This window comes from Bradysia coprophila (assembly GCF_014529535.1).
Source record: "Bradysia coprophila strain Holo2 chromosome X unlocalized genomic scaffold, BU_Bcop_v1 contig_26, whole genome shotgun sequence".
In the NCBI taxonomy this organism is placed as follows: Eukaryota; Metazoa; Arthropoda; class Insecta; order Diptera; family Sciaridae; genus Bradysia; species Bradysia coprophila.
This window is the reverse complement of record NW_023503313.1, coordinates 3,140,728-3,162,750: the sequence shown is the minus strand read 5'-3', so window position 1 is coordinate 3,162,750 and position 22,023 is coordinate 3,140,728. Positions and strand designations below refer to the sequence as shown.

Below are 22,023 nucleotides of genomic sequence, written 5' to 3'. Positions count from 1 at the left end.
TAATCTCTTAGTCACATGGAAATTTTGTGCATTGCCAAACAATCTGCATATATGTCTTTTGAATGTAACAGAGAAGCTTACAATGAAATTTTGTGTAGCATATTCTGTTCAAATAGACTTTTTGGAAGAGTGGCACATGCATTTCATTTCATTCACAACAAAATAATGTAACAAATACTTTTCAGCCATTTTACAAAATGCAATAAATTCAAAGAAACTTCACATCGCCACAATCCATATCCACGTTATACATATACACACATATTCATACAGCGTACATATACATACACCGGCACACCACCAAAACCCCCGAATTGAATAAAAGGAAAATGTCTTTGACTAAACTTTTGAATATCAGAGAAGCAATGCAAGTCTGCTGAATTATTACTTAGCACCGAGTCTCTATTTCGGTTCTTCAAAGTGGAATGGTTGTGTTGTGTTCTATGTGTATGTGTTGCAAAATAATCGCCTTTGAAAGCGCGACAACGCATATCCCCATGAAATAAAACTCCTTTGGGAACAGCACATTTTCGGTATCGGTAACATAAAAGCGAAATAAGATTTAGTGCATTTCGTATCCATTCAGATTAAAAATAAATAATTGTCGCCAAAAGAATTTTGTTTCGAAATAAATGTACCTCGAGAGCGGTTTATTGGAGTTAAAAATGTTTGAAGCTTTCTCAGACATCATAAGCCACTTCATTTAATATGCTTCATGCAAGTTCTAGGAGGAAAGGCACTCATTTCATATAAAAGCATGAACTATTTCAGGGAAAACATTTTCCCATATTTTCCCAAAAGTTTTTTTTTGAAATTAAGGTAAAAATGTAAAATTGAAGAAAATATGGGAAAATGTTTTCTCGAAAATATTTCCTTATCCTGACAAGGAACCAGATTTTCCTAAATTTTTCCATAAAAATGTTTTTGGGAAAACTCCAGAAAATATGGGAAAATGTTTCCTCAAAACCAATCTCTATACTAAAGAATTGTCTGTCGTGAAACAAAAAGATACATTAATTAATAAAATTGTTGTATTGCTTGGTCAGTAATTCAACATTGACAAAGTGTTGTATTGCTTTGACTTGACCAAAATTGTTGAAAAAATTTCTTATTCAACGAAGGGCGAACGAAACGTGTTACCGTTTACGATTCGTGACGAAACGTTTTACCGTTTACAATCATAATGCGGACGAACAACAGGACAAAACAATGCTGATTTCAACAATTTTGGTCAAGTCAAAGCAATACAACACTTTGTCAAAAAAGATACAGTTTTTCCATCTCAGCATCTAAAGTTTTATATCTTTTGTCACTATTTGAGCTATCCCGATAACTAAATTTTTTAAAGTTTTGTACTTAAGAGTCAATTTGCCAAAACTTCGAACAACTTAAAAACAAGCCATCGGCGATTTTTGGAGGGTATATAGTAATTGAATCAGGGGACCTTCCTGAGTCATTTGCAACTAAAAAAAATCTTCGAAGTAATTATGTTTTCACGCCAGAAATCATGAAAAAATGCACTGCGCGAGGGTGACCAAAATAGTTTTTGTTGCATATCACCGACAATACGTAACGCATTTATCTGAAATTATGGTCATTGGTAGAGGTGTTGACGCCGCATATGCTGGCCTTTAAAACATTTCGAAATTTTTCGTGTATGTGGTGCAGTAGCTATTTTAGGGGAAAAAAATTCCAACTTTTGGAGAGTGTTTAAAAAAAATTACAATGATAGACTTGGAAGATATGGGTGTCGTTGGATAGGTAGTGACCTTTACTATCTATGACACCATGATCCTACCGCGGCACGGTTTTCGTTGAGCTTCAATTTTGATTGAAGTGCACTAACACAAAAATTCTCTAGAATTCCATTTTTTTTCGCGTCTATTTTAATTTTTCTGACGTGTGAGACAATTTTAAGTCGAGGTCACTACCTACCCATCGACACCTATATCTTTAAAGTCTATCATTGTAATTTTTTTTAAACACTCTCTAAAAGTTGCAATTTTTTTCCCCTAAAATAGCTACTGCACCACATACACGAAAAATTTCGAAATGTTTTAAAGGCCAGCATATGCGGCGTCAACACCTCTACCAATGACCATAATTTCAGATAAATGCGTTTCACATTGTTGGTGATATGCAACAAAAACTATTTTGGTCACCCTCGCTCAGTACAATTTTTCATGATTTCTGGCGTGAAAACATAATTACTTCGAGGATTTTTTTTAGTTGCAAATGACTCAGGAGGGTCCCCTGATGCAATTACTGTGTACCCTCCAAAAATCGCCGATGGCTTGTTTTCCTGGTTCATACAACTTGGTCGAAATTTTGGCAAATTGACTCTTAAATTCGACAGAAAAATAATTTTTAGTAATTTGGGGCTGGTGACACTTTGGCTCAAACTACAATCAACAAGCTTCACTTTCTTCTTTCCTTCTAGTTTCTCATGCCAACGAGCGACTGGTGAAGGTAGCTTAAGATACAAACTAGCTGCAAGCAGGAAAAAGTTGGGTAGGACAACACGATATTGAACGGTGCAAGAAGTGTCTTACAAGGAATCTATTAAATTTAAATTTCATTCCAGACAATTTTCTGTTTGTTTTTACGTTTGACTATTATAGGAACTGTAATAACGATTACAAAAATGTTGATATAGATAAGAAGAAAAATAGGCGCGGCAGGTGTGACAGTAAAGAAATGAAGTAGAATTTCAAAGCTGAACCAATTCTCAAATCTTTGAGATAATTTATATTTTACAATCCAAAATTTGTCGGGAATTGGCATCTTACTCGTAATGAGAACATTGGTCTCCGTAGGCAACGTAATGAAGTAAGTTTTCACAATTGTCTGTAAGTGATTCACAAATGTTTTATCTTCATGCCCGAAAATGTTCATTCCACAACGAGTTACGAAAATGTGCTACGTTGAGCTTCATAAAAGCACCAAGAGTGCATGGGAGAATTTTATCGAATTATTTTTTCTAGGAAAATATGGGCATCACTGTCAGTTTAACTTTAAATTATTGCTTCATTGAAGTTAGCGCACAGTTTTTTTTTTGCTTAATTTATTGAACGTCTAACAAAAGATTTCCTGGGGAAAAGCACTCGAGCAACTTTATCAGACTTTTGTAATATCTCTTAATATCAGAATTTATATTAGAAGCACATTTGCCGATATTAAAATTTCCTTACACAAAAAAACAAGCCGGAAAAAGAAGATGAGATATCACATTTAACGCACTCCTACCTACGTCCCATCCAAAATGCGTATATTAGCCAACGTCTCGTGGAATAAGATAAAAAAGCGGAAAAAAATCTCCTATTAAATTTTCCCAGATAATTCACCACAAATGTTAATAAATCTTTTCTAATGACGCATATGTTTTTGCCTGTGCCCGGAACACAACTTTCTCAAAATCTTAATACATTTATGTAAGAGGTAGTGGGAAAAAAATACGATCCTGGCGTTACTTTTCCTCTCGATAACACATCATACAGTCGATAAATGTGTTTGCGAGGAGAAGAAGTAGAAAAATGTGAAAAACCCCAACCAAACTGTAGTTAATATAACCTCTTTCGTAAGATATATGTCTATTAGTTCATGGGTTCTGTCTATGCAATAAAATGTGATTTATTTTGGTTCGCGGACCCCTGTTGGCTGATTTAATAGCGTTTTAGGGTTGTTTTATATACATAAGTGTGTCTTACTAAAAAAGGCGGGTATGAGTCCTTACTTGATATAAATAAAGAAAAGTTGCTAAACTGCTACCTTTCAGCCCCTTTTCCCATTTAAATACCACGCCAATTTTGTCTCGGTTGGTTTGTGTATTAAAACAAGGGTGCGGGTTTTTGGGGAATAAAATCACCAAAAAAGGAAATCATTTCGACCAGAGCTATCGCAATACATTTTCGGGTGATATTTTAACAAAGCAATGAGCACCGAAATAACCCACCCTATAATTGTTGGCATAATAAATTATTAATGGTGTGAATTTTGTATATTTAACACTTTTCGATTGCAATAATAATTTGTCTTTTTTTTTGCTCTACCCTCTTGAATTAGTAGATAGTACATCATACAAGTGGTGTGTGCGGAACTTTGGTTGGGAAATTAAAAAGAAAAAAGAAAAGAAAAAGAGAGCAGGGAAACAGAATCGATGTTGTTGTTTGTTGATACAAGCAATGAATTGGAATATATGAAGGTGATGGAGCTGATAGAGCAAGTTTTAATTTCACATTGTTATACTTAAGAGTACGAAGAAGAGAAAAAAAGGTGATATAAATCAGTCGGCGATAAAACCAATGTAGAAAATTACTTTTTTATCCCGAAAATATATTCAAAAACATGCCCGCAAAAATAAAAATAAAAATTATTTATGATTTTTCTGTAAAACCTCAATAATTCAAGATTTCAGTTGGAGCAAAACTGAAGCAAGAAAAAAAAAACTTTTAAAACCCATAAATTCAAGCCAAAAAAAGCACAAACATAACCTCAATAATTCCTCTATGTTCAACCCTTTTTTTGTGCTTATTTTCGCATAAATTATGTTCATTCAAGCCAAAATAATTTGCCGACGCTGATAAAACATTCTTTACCCCAATAATACAGCTTATAATACCGATAGAGTTCTCCATAACACAGCGGCAGAGCGAAGAAAAAAAAAACTTCCTCGTTCTCGTTCTTCCCGGCTCTATTCAACAAAATCAAAGTTCAATATTTATCACCATCATTGAAAAAAGATTTTCTACAATTCCAAAAGAAATTTATATATTTTTTGACTACTCATCATTTGTTTTCGTTATATCCATACCGATCGGATTTTTTTTTCTCTCTGCTTCATTCCATTCTTTTGCAAATCCCTTCGACCGACACACAAAAGACCAACGACCAATAATACATATCCATTAGGTGCATGGAAAATGTGAAGTTATTTTGATTGTTATCCTTTCGCATTATCCTTTGCGTATATATAAAATATATAAATCGCAAAAGCAGATAAACAAATGGATTTTGGATTTTAGTTTTTTTTTATTTTGCCCGAGATTATTTTCTATATCGCAATGACAAACCTAAAAAAGATTTGCCTTTTATGAAGTAAGAGAAAAACTATTAAAAAGAAGAAAAAAAAAAACGGAACGACAATTTCACATAAATAATTCGGGGAAAATAAATGTTCACGACAGAAAAGCATTCAGCAAACAAAGATTTTGTTTCAAATTAAAATTGCTTATCGTTCTATTTCAATCGTTTTGAAAGAAAAGTTTTCCTGCGATTCAATTTGAAATTTAATAGTTTTTTACTTTACGTCTTGTTGAAGTATAAGCAATATACATATAGCTTGTTGTGTAGGACGAAGAGAGCGAAAATGATTCAAGCCAACTGTCCAGTATAACTTTACGTTCGAGATGCCGAAAACTAGCCTTTTTTTGTTGAAAAGTTCTTACTTTCATCCCTGTCGCATGTAAAATAATTTGCAATGACAATAAATGTCCTACTCATCTCATATTTACCTATATACAGCGATAATATTGCGTTGTAACAAAAAGCTTGTTCGACTATAACCTCAAAAGGAATTTACTGATTTGTGTTTTTTAAAGTGTACGAGTGCAAAGCAAACTTCTGGTGGAAAATTTAATGTATTCACCAAACAAATCGACTTGAACAGCAAGATGGCACTGAGGAACTTTTTTTGTAAAAGAAAAACGACAAAAAACAACAAATTCTCGCAGATCAATGAAACAAAACAACTCTCTCGAAATGTCGCAATGAAATTTCTATTATAAATGCAACCAGGCGATTTTGTGCAAATTACTTTAATCGATGCAAAAGGATAGCGCTAAGAAATGAATTGCTAAACAGGAAGTCGTGAAAATGGAAAGTTGATTTTCTTCTTGGTGGATGCACACTTCTCAATGAAAACTTTTTATGTGCTTTGCCAGATACATTCCTCTGACTGGAAGTGATGGTATTATAAATGGGATAAAAAAAAATTGTGTTTTGTTAAAGCAACATGTTGGAGCTGGAATTGAATTGAACGGAAAGTGACCATTATGATGTGATGTGAGACTTTTTTTTTTTCAAATATTTGGGTTATAGTTCTATCGACATAGAGCGAACCCTGGAATCTTGATTGCCCACCATGAGAAAAGTGGAATCAATAAATATTTATATCTACTTATTTATGAGTAAAAAAAGATTGAAAGTGAAAAATTTCGCCCGCCTGCGGCGCTATTTCATTCCCACAAATTTTAAATTCATTCTAAGATTTAGGGCTACTTCTGAGCGAGTAATTAAGAGTGATATCGCCAAAACTTGAACCAATTTTGGTGAAAATAAATACTATGGTTCGGCGATCCAGGCAAGCTATAGCTCGTTTGAATCGTCTTTCAATTCTAAGAAATAGGGATCTTTTAGTTTTTCTGTTAATTTCCCATTTTCGGAGTGAACACGTGAAAAGTCATAGCATGTCAAGGGGTGGTGAAAGCATTTTTTTTGTGATAGCTCAAGATAGAAATGTTTCTAAAAGTTGAAAATTTGTAGGAATATAGGCCTTGGGCAGACCTACATAAAGAGTATAATCATCGGTATGGGCCGCCACCCGTTCTAGACCTATGACTCAAAATATGGTGAATGTTTGGACAGTCCTACTGGCTTGCAACAGAATTTATCCGCGGAATTGACTATAGGGTGTTGTAGCTGGACTTACCCTCTTTCATTCCACATATTAAAAAACCCCAGATAAATTCTGTTGCAAGCCATAAAGTTAGTTGAAGTAAAATGTCGCTCCAGGAGACCCATATTTTTCAGTGTTTTCAACTTGTTTTTGGTCTTCAAACAGGCTGGAGCGATGGGAATGAAATAAACTAAATCAAAATTACATGCTCAGCTTGAAATTTTCCTGAACCGAGCGATCACTGGTCTTAAAAAGTTTGCTTTCCTCCTACTTCGTAGTAGGTGGAAAACCTCATATCTTTGACTTCACAAAATGAACAGAAACTCATTTGCTTGCTACAAATATAGGTTTATTGTAAAGCAGAGATGTGCACCGTCCATTTACATATAAAAAACGTGATTTTACACACATTTCCATATTGTGTGACCTCCTGTGAAGCACAAATTACATCTTGAGTGGCCATTTATTGACTGTAAACGAACGCTGCGCTTGCAACAGAATTTATCTGGGGTTTTTTATATGTGGAATGAAAGAGGGTAACTCCAGCTACAACACCCTATAGTCAGTTTCGCGGATAAATTATGTTGCAAGCCAGTAGGACTGTCCAAACATTGACCATATTTTGAGTCATAAGTCTAGAACCGGTGGCGGCCCATACCGATGATTATACTCTTTATGAAGGTCTGCAAAAGGCCTATATTCCTACAAATTTTCAACTTTTAGAAACATTTCTATCTTGAGCTATCACAAAAAAACTGTTTTCACCACCCCTTGACATGCTATGACTTTTCACGTGTTCACTCCGAAAATGGGAAATTAACAGAAAAACTAAAAGATCCCTATTTCTTAGAATTGAAAGACGATTCGAACGAGCTATAGCTTGCCTGGATCGCCGAACCATTGTTTTCAAATTGGTTCAAGTTTTGGCGATATCACTCTTAATACGACGTTTTCAATTAGCTAATGTAAACGAATTACTTGCCGAGAAATTTTCATTAACGGTAGAATATGATTATGGTCATAAACGCTGACTGCCGGTAGCAGAAGCAGCCAACACTTTAAATTTCTTGAAAGTGTTATCTTTGTCTCGATAGCGCTTGCTATCATAATTTTCTAAACGTGAAAATTACAGTGGATAGGAAATAGTAACTTTCTGTTGAGTTCGTTCTAAGAGAGAAGGGAGAAAACAACAAAATTTCATTTTTCGAATCAATAAAGTTAACGGTTGAGTTTTTGATTTTACCGGCCTGAACTTACTAGTCACTTCAGACTAGTCACTTCAAACATTTACAACTTTTGTCTTGTGCCATACAACTATAACCGTTTGGTCAGGGGCGCAGTTTCTGAAAAAACGATATAGAAAGGTATAGAGGACTTACTTAAAAATTTAAACTCGTCATTTCAACGTCAACTAACGTTGTTGATAACTTTTCTCGCACCAAATTCTTCCTCTTCTGAAGCTCGGATTTTCTTCGGAAGAATATCTATGAAATCTTACTTCAGACTAAATAATTCGTGAAAGAAATTTTTGCTTCAAACAATATAGCTAGTAGAACTCTGTGAAAAACGTTTTTCCCCAGGAATTTTCTTAAGATTAACAGAGGGTAGGTGTGAAATTATGGTATTATGTGAAAAGATACGAATTGTACATCAAAAAAGTCGTTACAATTGGCCCTCATAGCAATTTCAGTCACATATACGTATTGTAAGTCTATTTTTTTCATAAGGGCATATTACCCACCCTGAAGTTTGCCTCTAGCTACTGCCCTGGAATACCAAAACCCACTAGTTATTTTAATTCAAAGTGGACAAAAATGCGGATGTTCGCAAAAAGCTAGCATGAAAAACGCTGTGTTCACCTCGGGGAGAAAATTTCTCCGAGAAATAGGATTTTCCACATTTAGCTATTGATGAAATGTCCTGTTTTCTCCCCTTGGCTAACAAATAACTATTGCACTAGAGGAATAAATGCGAGAGTATCGTTCTAGACAGGAAAATGCTTTTAAGGCTCTAGATATGTTATTTTCACACCAAGTTCGCAAATCGTATGTAATTGTGTGCATCAGCATAAAATTTGTTTGACAATAAAAGTCTTATTTTGCGTCACTGATCTGTGAAAACATTGTTCGGATTATCGTGAACCGACTCATCGAATTCACATTGTAAGAAAAAAATTGTTTGCGAAATGCATATTACTGTTTCAATTCTACCTGTTAATAATGGTGTGCAAATTATACCGCATTCTCCGGCATTAGGAGTAAGTGTGGACTGGTATAAATGGAAGAAAGAATAAAATGAGAGAGAGATAAAACGCCCAATACCAAGAATAAGTCCATAAAGTATTCGAGAAATTATTAAGGTAAATAGAAAGTGTTTCCAACTAAATTACCATTTATATTTACCGGAAAAAAATGCATGCATAATTTTCCACCGAAGAGAAAAACGAAAAACATAAAAAATTATGCAAACAAAATAACTTTTCTTTATTACATCCTGATGATAAATTCCATCAGAAAAAAGGAGATAACATTTTTTCTTCATTCTTCGTTGTATCATTATTTCCATACTTTGAAATGTGTGTCTTAAACGAATGAAGAAAAAAAAATAGCAAACAAAAATGTTCCCAGCTTTTTTTTTCTTCTTCTCCTCATTTTCAACATTGTTCTCTCAATGGAAAAGAGACCGAAAAAAGAACATTCTTTTCTTCGTAAAAGAAACTTTAACAAATTTTACATAAACGTATTTGTCTACTATAATGAATGTTGTTTATACTTTCAAGTTTTATAGATTTTCCTCTCTCTCCTTTCGTTCATGCAAAATCATTTTACATCAGGAACAGCAGCAGCAGCAGCACACACACAAAAAAAAAATTGTTCTTTTGTTTAAAACCGTGAAAATCCTTTTTTCCTTTAATGCTTTTTCTTGTATAATATTAACTTAGGTAGCACGTTGCTATGGGCTTTATAGCAGAATTTTTTTTTTCTTCCTATTTTCCATTCAAATAATCTACATAACATCCACTCCATGTACCCCGAATCTAAGTACATATACGGGCTGAAAACATTTTTTTTGTCCATAAAATCCTCTCCACCTATCGTCGAGTATTATTTGATTTAACAAGAAAGGAACAAAAAAAAACGTTCATTACAATATTTGCTGAGTGAGCTTTTTTCTCATTCAGTCAGTTTACATCTTCAATTTCTACTTTTTCCTCGATTTTATTGATAAAGTAGAGAACATAACGTACAATATCAATATTTATTTATTAAGATTTATTTGAGCCACATAACGGTTTATTTGGCATTGTGTAAAACATGGTGTATAGATAGCTAGATAGATGCATACCGTACAATACACTTACACACCGAAACAGTAGAGAGCTTAAAGCTTTATGTGCAAAAGATATTTTATAATACAAGAGCCATGGCATATACATACATATATTCAATTCACTGATATGGGGGATATAATGCCAACAACCAAACCAACAACGAATAATGTATTGGATCGGATAGTGTACATAATAACCTTTATATTTCTTCTGGGCATTACCCTCTGTGTATTATGGCACAATATTTTATATCTCCTTATACCTGAGAAAATTTACTAGCATGCCAAAAGGTTAAGTTAAATCGAATTACGATATATGGTGATGTTAGAAATTACGATATCTTCAACGTTTTTCCCCGATACATTAGACATATATAATATGGGTGCACAATATTGGAAACGGTTTCCAATGGCTACATTTATATATATATAACTCAAGTGCTCATGAAATTTAATTAATTTGAATTTTGATCCATTGTTTCGATTTCGAAATCTGCACGGAACCGCTGTATGCGCGCACAATTCCGCTTCCGAATGCTGGTTCGATGAAAACAGTTTTCGCTTAGGAAGGAAATTTTGGACAATGGAAAACAAGTCGAAACATCAAGGAAATGAACAAAAAAAAACAATCAGCAGCCAAAACTTGCTTTCGTTTTATGTTTATATTTATGATGTCGTGCTACTCGTGTAACATAGAAAAGACCGTTGATACATTGGAAATTTAATAATTTATTGGTATGGAACATGGTGCTCCATCGAAATGGATCGACTTTAGATAACCGCAATGCAGCCACGATTCAACAAATTGATATTTTGCGTAAATTTTATACTGCTACCTGTCCTAATATAACTACACGCCACTAAAAAATTTCTTTTTATTATTTTTCTCTGCAACTTTGCTCGAAACATAATTTTGAATTGACTTGACCCTACTGTATTCGTTCGGCGTAGTTTTGATAGATGTTTCATCATTTAAATTTTCTCAAATGTTCGTACACTGCATTCACTGTGTATAATAATCATTTACTGTCATTACCCTTCTTAAAAGAAAGGTATGCACGACACACAAACACACACATACGCAAAAATACTGGGTATTAAATTGGTTACAACGTCCAGCCCGTAAAAATGGAATGTCTCATATCCATTAGGATTTCTAACAAGATAACTGTCGTAAAAGACACCATTCTGTATGGTAAACAATTTCTTAAGCCTTGACGAAATGTTTATGCCTTATTGGCAACCCGTCCTCCATTTATAACACACCCTCATAAAACAAAAAGAAATAAGATGGACAAATGTGACATTCACGCCGGTGTCAATTTAAAAAAAAAGCAACAACATCAACTGGGTCTGGACAATTTATCTGAAGCAATTTAATGAACTATGCATGGATAATGTTTCGCTTAAACGACCAGCACCGTTTCCAAATACATTTACATTCCAATTTCTTACGAGTGTTTCGTTCTAGCAGAATCAGTTTCGGTCGGTTATCGTTGTATTGGATGCTCAGGGGAATTCACAAAAAATATTAATTAATGCGTCAATCCTTGCAAAAACAAAACAGAAAAAAGAGAAAAGCAACGAAAATCCATTCTCGATGTGCCATACGTGCCTCTCAGCCAAATTCCAAAATGGAAAATTATATTCCGTTTTACGCCAACAACAACAAAAAACGAAGTACACGACGAGGAAAATTATGTTTAACACGATTTAAATTTTGCGAGTAAATTTCCAAATTGACACCTTTTCACATTTCGTGATTATTCGTACGTAAGTCATGTATTTATATACATAAAAATCCTCGTGAAAGTATCACATAAGCCCAATATTAAAATATTTTTTTTTAAATCTTCTTTAGAATATTAAGTTGGTTACGAGAAAAATCATTTTCCAAAGTTGGCCCACGATTTTTTTTTTATTTACACGTTAGGAAACACATCCATACATATACACATACATATATACACACACCTTCATCTCATACATTCAATAAGTAGAGAACCATCCACCCACATCCAATTTTATCTGAATGCTTTCTTGAATAATTCAATTTACCAAATTGTTCTTTTTTTATGTTAAAACTTCGCATACACCAGCCATATATCTAATAATGTTCTATGACTATGTGTACAGATATGTATTAAAAAAAAGAAGAAGAAACGTAGGGATTATATAACGGAGAGTGGAGACAAGTGGAACTCACTGTCTATATAATGTTTAATGTGTTATACAATGATAATACAGGTACCTGTTCTTTTTTCCGCTTCATTAATAGCGATGTCTTCCAGTACAGTTGGTTCTGAACGTCCTTTTTGATTTACACTGTATGCTATTAGATGTAGGGTAGGCGCCGCATCAATATACGATTCGGATGGTGATAAATCTGTGTATGGAAATGGAGAGAAAAAAAAAGTTGTAGAAGACACAATTTTATATTATCTCTAGACATATAAAGCACCCCGATACTATGCTGAATAAATAGTAGCGCTAGCAACAGGAATGGTTCGAAAAGGGGGGAGTTGGAAAGAAAAAAAAAGGAAAAAAATAAAATTTTAAATTGCAATTTGTATCATCCTAATGATATTCAAATAACGATAAACAGGTTTTTGATTGGCTAAAGCAGTTTCGAATGTATGTCAATTTTGCAGGAAATCACATTGAATCACTTTGTTTATCCCGTACAGATTTAAAAGGTTTTTACAATGATTTGTGTATATAAAGCGTATTTAGCGTAAAAAGTGGAGATAAATTTGTGTCGAGAAAAATTATGAATTTTATTTTGGAAAAGGAATCAGAAATCAGAATGGCTGTAGTTTTGCATAGCTCTGTGAAGATATAACAACAAACTTTTCTTCGTGCACTCTGACTGCATAATGGTATTCGGTAGTGAAGTGTTTCTATCAGTTGAAACAAGATTTACGAGTCTTTTCCAAGAAATGCAGCCAAATTGGCACTTTATGCAATCTTTGCAATATTTTCTAAATAATTCAATTCTGCTACAATGATTTTCAGCAGTAAAGATTCATTTTGTCTGTGGTGGATTTAGCATGAAATAATTGAGCAGTGTGAATTCTAATCGCTCCTCTTGAAGGCATTGTCCACTATCCTTTTCGACAGTTCCGCCGACATGAATAGTCGTTGAGAAAAAAAAAATTAAAGTGCCTAACAATGCAGTTAATATAAACCGGGAACTATTTTTGGAAAATTATTTCCCCACATTTTCCTAAATTTTTTCAAATTTACTCAAAAATATTTTTGGGAAAATTAATGAAAATGTGGGGAAATGTTTTTTTCTCCAAAAGCAGTCACTGGCAGAATATGGAAAATAGTGTTTACAAAAATGTAATAAAGTGCTGCTCTTCTCGAGCCTACAGCAAAAACGAAACGGAATTATTCGCAAAGGATTCCATTCCCGTTTTCCAGCGTAATTTATCGTTAACACTCGACTGGAAACTTCTGCTTGGGGTAAGGTTTTGTTTTGTTAAATTGAATGTCCAGATGCGAGCAACCACTTAACTTCCTAAGAGTGTCTAGACTGTGACAAGGACATGCTCGAAGTTTAAATAAGAATCCTTTTCCTTTTTCTTTTCAAACGGCTGTGAAGTACTACACATTCACCTAAATCTAATATACTTCGAATTCAATACGTTTTAGCTGGGATGAACATCGAAACAGAAAAAAAGATTTTTCATATCTCGGTCCAATATTCGTGCTATTCGTACCTAGGACTAAAAGTCTTTTTTAATGTATTCGATTCCAGACCTCGCCTTCGGCTCTGTCTGGAAACTTCTCACACGCTAAAAAAGACTTTTAGTCCTAGGTACGAAATGTACTATTATCCACAGCGCATTCATCAATAGTACTTTTTCTGTCGTCGTTGTCGGTTTTAGATGAGTCTACAGAGTCTACGAAGAACGAAGAATCTCTCACACGCTAAAAATAGCTATTTTCATAATAAGGTAGTAAATGGGATTGTTTTGCGCACTAGATGTGAGATTGCCGATACGAGCGAAGCGAGTTCGGCAACACATCATGTGCGCAAAACCCCCATTTCCTACCGTGTTAGGAACAAGCTTTTATCTCCTGTAATGTCATAATCACCATAAAAAACAAATTTAAAAAATCAAACTGAAACATAAACACGCCGTAACTCATTCATATTCCCCACAAATAAAACACACTTCTAGTATACTGTCAAGAATTTGTCAATTTTCAGTGAATAAATGAGAAATTATCGAAGTTTTCCGTGGATAAATGTGAAATTATCGAAGTTAGCCGTGTGCAAATGACCATTCATCGAAATTTTCTGTTAATAAACGTACGTTCTGTGAATGACGTGTTTAAATCTAGCCCATTTTGCAGGGCCGTAGCCAGACTTCAAAATCTGAGTGCGCTAGGGGGGGGGGGGGGCGCAAGGTCCAAAAAAATTATTTTGTATGGGAAAAATTAAAAAAAATTGAAAAAATGACTTCGCTAGGAGGGGCGCCGCCCCCCCTGCGCCCCATCTAGATACGGCCCTGCCATTTTGATTCTAAAAGTGACACTCAAATTGTGAATATTATGACATTACAGGAGATAAAGACTTTTAGTTTTAGGTACGAAATGTACTATTAACTTCGCTGAAGTAGGTGTCGGATTGGAATAAGGGGAAAACCCGTTTGTTTCAACAATAATTATAACTTACCTTGGGGTACTTATCATTGCATTTTTACATACAATTTTTTGACATATCTCCCAAGACAAATTGAAATAATTGGTCCGAATTATATTTCCTTCTCTTTCATCAGTCTATTATCTTTACCAAATGTATTCAAACGCCTTTTATACGCCTACTATTGCGCCTTTTAAACGTTTTACTATGCTGGTGCATGTAATAAGGCTATTACATGTATAGGCAATAGCCTTTACATCACTCGCATAGTAAAACGTCGTACTACACACGGAAAATAAAGTGATATCTCGTATCACGATGAGTAAATGTACCTCGGGCTAAAGCCCTCGGTTACTTTTACTCATCTGGATACGAGATATCACTTTACTTCCCTTGCATAGTAATGTACTATTATTAATGAATAAGAAGCTTTATGTTGTCTAGGACAACATTTAAATCTTAGCGTATTCGTTAAAGTACATATATAGGTAACGAACTCGGCCTCGGAAAACGAACGTTGAAATCGTTGTCGAGTCATCTAAGTTACAGACGGGATGATAAAATTAAGTCTTCAAAAATTTCGATTATTCCAACCTTAAATGAATGTGAAACAGTGACTCAAAATTCCGATAATAATACACAAAAGTATAAACGAATACAGTTCCTAGCAATGAGATTATTTTATTGTGCAAACAACCACTGGGGATAAACCGATAATAAAATCAAAAATCGGAAAAAAAAATTAATTTTCATATTTTTCACGTTCAATTCTACGTACCTGATAAATCAATTCGGAATAATGGTAAATCGCTGAAGGCACTTGTTATGTTCAATCGTAATTTTCTAGTTCGCGAATCATACGCTTCAAGAATAAAGTATTGCGGTAAGCCACCATCGTAACCAGCGACACATTGCAATTCCATTGCAGTGGGTGGTGAATCAAATTGATCAATATTGTTGTTGTTGTTATTATTATTCTGTATCAGAGACGGTGCCGCAGCTAGCATTGATTCCGCATGTAAAAACGCAAACATCGGTTCATTTTTCTCTCCATCGTTGGTAACATCTTTCTTATTTTTGTCATCGACAGCCACAATGTTAATAGCTGCTGAGTCTAATACACCACCACCACCTCTTCCGGTAAAATTACCATCGTTATTGATATAATTTGTATTTCGTTGGCGTTCGTTGTTCTGTAGCTCTTGCTGCATCCCATCACCGATTCTACCGTTCGTATTCACTGAACTGATTTGTCTCTTCGATATTCGTTGATTATTATCTCTCATCCATGTCATGTATGACAAATTCGATTTAACCGAATCCTTATTCGCGTACACATTTCGACTATCATTATCCGGGTTACCTCTAATAATTCGTCGGCTTCCGTTTGGCATGAACTCACGTTTTGTTGCTGTGCCAAAATTTTTTTGATTAAATTTTGTAGTTAACATGCTTGTTTTTTTACCATTTGACACGTTTCGATCTTTCACGTATTCCGTATTGATGTAATTCAATTCCTTGAAATTTTGATGCGAGTGTGTTGTCATTGAATTGGACGAATTCAGGGTTGGTGATAATGTAGTCAAGTACGGACGTAATGTACAATTTCTTAACGGTGCTGGTTTGGCTGAAAATTGAACACAAAAGAAGGGATGTTGACTGTTGATATAACAAAAATTAAATGAAATTATTCAGTGTGAAGACATTTCTTTTTGGGGGCTTTCCATGTACACAATATGCATCGTTTATCCGGTTATCTATTGTTATAGGCGATGTGAGAATAGCACAATGTGAGAGCCAATTTGGTTCGTTGTATATAGAGATAATTCGAACGCATAATTTACAGTAGACCGCTAAAATTATTATGGTGTTGCTCATTGAGTATTAGCAGATGTGCTTGCTGTTTCATGAAATTCTCGAAATTTGTAGCATTAGGCTCATTATTCACAAATTTAGCACCGGAGAATTTCCTAAAAATGATGAGTTTCAGACGTCTCTACGCAGAAATGTGTGGAAAATACCGAAAATACCGAGTGCCGCATACTTTCAAATTTCTAACAATTAAACTTCTGATGATTCAATTGAATGTTAATATAATCGAAGTTAAAGTGGCAAATGTGATGCCGAGCCAGGGCTTATGATTGGGAATTTTATTTCTGAAAAACTGTAATAATTCAAAAAAAAAGTCTTGAAAAAAGACGAACCGAAATATTAAAAAAAAATATCATTGCCCAAGACACCGCAGCCTGAGCCATTTAATAATTTTAGTTCGCTTCATTAACTCCATTTTGCCGTTTTAAATTCTAAAATGCTTCCGAAATAAATTGAATTGGTGAATTAAAGGACTTTTCCATTTAAATAAATATTTGGAAATTGTTATGCTACTTGCTTCCATCATCAAAAAAAATTCCATTCAACCCCACCAGCACAACAATTTTTTTTTACGATGAAAAATTAAACAGCAAACATATTTTTCGATGTGCAATTTACATATACGTATAGCAAACGGCTTTAAGCGTTCAAATTCCCCAAATATTTAATTAAACAATTTACCTGCAGGAACCACTTGAAACAAACACGGTTCAGATTGTTTTCCAATTGAATTCTTTCCCCAACAAGCCAACGTTCCATAATCTCGTTCCGTTTTCGGTGTGTATATAAGCTCACTCACAGTTTCCACCAAACTTCGCCCTAATGCACCAAGCAGATATGTATAGGAAAAACGGAAAGACAATTCGGTTAATATATTATATGTAACCACACCGTCAACATCAAAATGTCTTTATTCATTTTTGTTTTTTAAATTTTCTTTTCTATATACATTCTACCGGGTGTAGTATCACGTTATGTGCGCAATAATGTGTGTGCATATGTTGATATGTGTACAAGAAAATAGTGTAATTACAAATAATTCTTATGTGTTTTTATGTGTATGCCATGTTATCGTGTTATCTGCATTGTGTAGTAGTGTGTTGTGTCGTTTCGAATAAGTTTTAATTGCATTTGAATTGCGCGCCCAAACGGTACTGTTTCAAAAAGGATAACATTAAATTAATTTAAGTTTATTGCTTGCAATCAATTTTACGTGTCATATAACTTGTTATGCATGCATGTAGCGGTGTCATATTGAAATAATTTAATCAAAATGAAAATACAACAAATCTTGTTATTATTTGCACTGTATAACATCCACTTCCTCTAATCCATAGGAATAATAACGATATACGTAATACACCATAATACACTAAACATGCAATTTTATGTATCTATGACATCTACACAATCTACACAGACATACCGTCACTTTCGGCATGAGTTTCATTTGATTCAATAATAGTGCTACGTGTGTCACCACTGTTACCATCCTGTACGGTTGTATAGTGACCATGCGGCACTTCGAACCGTTCACCACTACTCGAGAACGTCCATTCGAATGTTACATCAGATGGATCTGCAATAACACGACATGGAACTGATATGGATTCCTCTAAGGATGCTCCGACAACGGTAACACTTGGTGTTATGCACACTGGCGCGTCTGTAAATAAATTATGTGTATAAGCCAAGAGAACGAAATTTTTCTACGATTTTCATATTTGTATATGTTATAGTGAACTTCAGTGATGCAGTTATTAGTTTTAGACTTCATATTGGATGAATTTGAACAGATTGAGTGATTAGCTTGTCGTACATGTTTTATATGGTACATAATATGACCGTTTGCGAGATTTCGTTTCACCCTGAAATCATCCAAATGTGTTTAGGGAATTTGACCTAGAAGTTAGAGGCTTAAAACGTATTTAGTGTTGTGACTGGCGCGGAGTTAGTAGGAAGAACGTACGCTTTATTCATTTTCTCTCTGGAACTCTGAAATTAATCATGGCCCTACGTTAGTGAAGGGCCGTGACGCAAGTCCGTTCACACTGAAAAATTTGACAAAAAATTTTCCGCAGGACTGAGGAACATATATACACGAACTTTTTGACTTTTCCCCCTTTGCTCCTACTACCCCCCAAGTATTTTATTCGCAATCTGGGCGTCCATACGAGTTCAACGAGCTATCACACGCCTCATAAGGTTAAGATTTGGCCGAGATATTACATTTCAAAACTTGGAAATTTGCTGAAATTTGTATGAAGAAATTAATTTTCATACATTTTGAAATTGATGAATTTTACCAACCTTTGTTACTTTGTTACTTTGTTACTTTGTTACAACGAAACTTTTGAATTTACCGGTGAATTTGGCTGAAATTTTCAGGGTATGTTAAGGACGTAATTCTAAGAAACTAATTTGAAGGAATTTTTATAAAAGCTTATAATTTCGGAGCTATGAGCGTGTTAACCTATTGAGCTATGGGACCTATAACTCGGAAAATATGGCAGATAGAAAGTTCGTTTAAAAGACAAATTTATAGAGTTTCAGATTTCATTTGACACGTGTTTCATGGTTTTCCTAAAAAGTCGTCTATTTGGGAGCTATGAGCGTTTTAAGTGCGAGCTATGTCAGCCATAACTCGGAAAATACTGCAGATAGAAACCTCGTGTAAAAGACAAAGTTATAGAGTTTTAGATTCTAGTCGATACGTGTTTCATGGTTTTCCTAAAAAGTCGACTATTTGGGAGCTATGAGCGTTTTAAGTGCGTCAAATTTTCGATTTTCGTCAAATTTTCTATTTTTATCAAAGAGATCAAAGAGAAAGTTATACAATTATGTAAGAAGAATATTTTCGTTCAAACTGCACAATATGATTGTCTATTATCTGCGACCAAATTCTAAAAAAGCACAACTTACAATAGAGCTGATATCGCCCAAAACCACTTACAGTGGAGGTGTGACGCAAGTCCTGTTATCCACTTACAAAAGAACTGATATCGGTGTAGGTGACGTTTACAGGTTCGACACGCAAAAAGGTATGCGTCACAAATGGCAGCTGATGAGGAAAGTACGCGAAAGTTTTATCAACAAAAATTTACCAGAAAAATTTTAGGAAGAAAATTATAATAAAAAAGTTTGCGTCACAAGTGGCAGATGTTGAGGAAGGAAAATTTTAAAAATTGTGAAATATATTCCTAAAAATGGAATTCAAACGGAAGAAAGCCGAATCATCTGCCACTTTTTGATGCAAACTTTTTTATTATAATTTTCTTCCGAAAATTTTTCTGGTAAATTTTTGTTGATAAAACTTTCGCGTACTTTCCTCATCAGCTGCCATTTGTGACGCATACCTTTTTGCGTATCGAACCTGTAAGCGTCACCTACACCGATATCAGTTCTTTTGTAAGTGGATAACAGGACTTGCGTCACACCTCCACTGTAAGTGGTTTTGGGCGATTATTTTTTCCCTAGAAAGTCGGAGCCGGTTGCCAGTACCCTTTCTTTTAAATTACCGTTCCGGTATCATTTTCCTTGAAATTCAATGCCGGTACTCATTTCTAGCAAATTCTTACCACCACGAGCTTAGGTTTAAAAAAATATAAGAATTTTTGCATTGAAAAGTCGAGGGGCAGGAATCGGCGTTACTGCATCTGACGATTATTCAGAAAGCTAAAAATAAATAATTTCGAATTGACTGAATGGGTAAGAGAGTTCCAATAACAAACCCACTACATCATTCTTATCAGAGCTTTCAATTCACCCACTGGCTTTATCGTCCCTATTCGGGAAGGAGATTGATGGAATATTGCAAGATTTTGGAAGGTGAAAAACATTTCATCTACGCCTTTTTTGAGTGCTGGAAGTGCCTTAACGTCCTACTGTATATCTCAGCCGTCCCACATTATAGAAAATCAATTGGTGTTAAAATGGAGGTAACAGAGCCAAATGATGAAAAATGTATATTAAAAGGTCTGGCATGCCTAAAAAGTCCAATTTTCAATGTACCAGGCACCACATATCTTCTAACAAAAACTTTGTTTTTCAGTTTCATTCTCTCATTTGGCTCTATTACATTCATTTTGACACCGACTTCGATTTTACACATGCCGGACGGCTGAGATTGAGATATCCACTACGGCTGACTTCCTTCGTAAAAGGACCTAGTGACACTATCATTTAATTTCATAAGTCTAAGATGAGCAACGGCATATTTTCGAACTCAAATTTGTCAACATCTGAGGAACTTCAAAGCGGAATTTCGGTTGGATAAACCAAAGCTTTTATGTTCCAATCTGGTTCAAGTGCATTCGTTTTCCATTCGATTGTTTACATTAAAAAAAAGAAAGAATAAAAACAAAACTTTAATTACTCACTGGCATAGCGTTTTCTTTATCGTTTTTGTAGATGGTAATTTATGGTATAAGGTGAAATTTATTAATCAACTCGGAAAAACCATTCCATAATAACGGGAAATCTTTTCTTTAAATGCAAATTAATTGGTAAAATGAAACCGAATCTCAGAAAAATAATTATGCCGCCGTAATTTCAGTCATGTCTTTCCGATAACTTAAAAACACAGCACATTACTGAGAGTAATAACAGCTGTTGCTGTTGTACACACCTCCCTACGATTTATGCAATATTTACTTTGCTACCGAAAACTCGAATAGAAATGCACTAAGACCATATTGAGTCATACTAAATTTAACCTATCACAGCAAAGATGTTTACGTTCGCTCACATATGCAATCTGCATGTCTAACTAAATTCAAAGAAATTCACGTCGTATAATAATGGTGTGTACAAATATGTGCTCGCGTAATGTATATTGAGTCTGGTAACTAAACAAAGAGTAGAAAAAAGGCAAGCACATAAAAGCACTTTTTAATCAAAATAAACCTTTCACTCGATTTCCTTATTCAGCAGTGCAGTCGCCTATGGCTCGACGGTAAGAATGGAGCACATTATTTCGTACTTCATGCGTTTGACATAATACGGTTCAGATCTACCCTGAACAGGAAACAAGAAATTGATGTGAGTAACTGTGCATGCAAGTGCCGTTAAGTAAAACTTCTTTCAGTGGTAATGCATCTAGTCTCATCACTATATTTACGACGATGGTCGCAGTACGTGATCCACAGAGATGTGAAGCGGCTACATCTGAACCCAAGAAAATAAATAGGACGAACTTCTGTTGGTTAAACGAACAATTGATTTAATTAACGTCAATCATTATTTCTGAATGAAGCTAGAGCAGTTACTCATACTGGGTATAATAAAGCAAAGCTCATTATATCACCCATCAGAAATTGAATGTTCCATTTTATGAAAACTATAAATCTTTGTCGTGATATTCCACAGTGATTTTATGGTATAACGTCTTTAAATGATTATGAAATAAAAAACCATCAAAATGAAAAGTTTTTAGCCTTAATTATCGTCTCATTATCTAGGGAAATGTATATTGTATACAGTCGTATCACATTGG

The 22,023-nt window shown here is 34.5% G+C and overlaps 1 protein-coding gene across 1 annotated transcript in view; it reads right to left on the bottom strand.

The window, feature by feature from the left end:
• Nucleotides 1–22,023, bottom strand: part of LOC119069177 — a 329,111-nt gene that overhangs the window by 6,927 nt on the left and 300,161 nt on the right. Inside the window, exons 12-16 of the mRNA XM_037173104.1 lie at nucleotides 17,956–18,195; nucleotides 17,211–17,348; nucleotides 16,123–16,284; nucleotides 15,436–16,068; nucleotides 12,255–12,389 (exon numbers count right to left, since the gene is read on the bottom strand). Of these exons, the coding sequence (XP_037028999.1) occupies nucleotides 12,255–12,389; nucleotides 15,436–16,068; nucleotides 16,123–16,284; nucleotides 17,211–17,348; nucleotides 17,956–18,195 (1,308 nt within the window). The remainder of the gene's footprint in view (nucleotides 1–12,254; nucleotides 12,390–15,435; nucleotides 16,069–16,122; nucleotides 16,285–17,210; nucleotides 17,349–17,955; nucleotides 18,196–22,023) is intronic.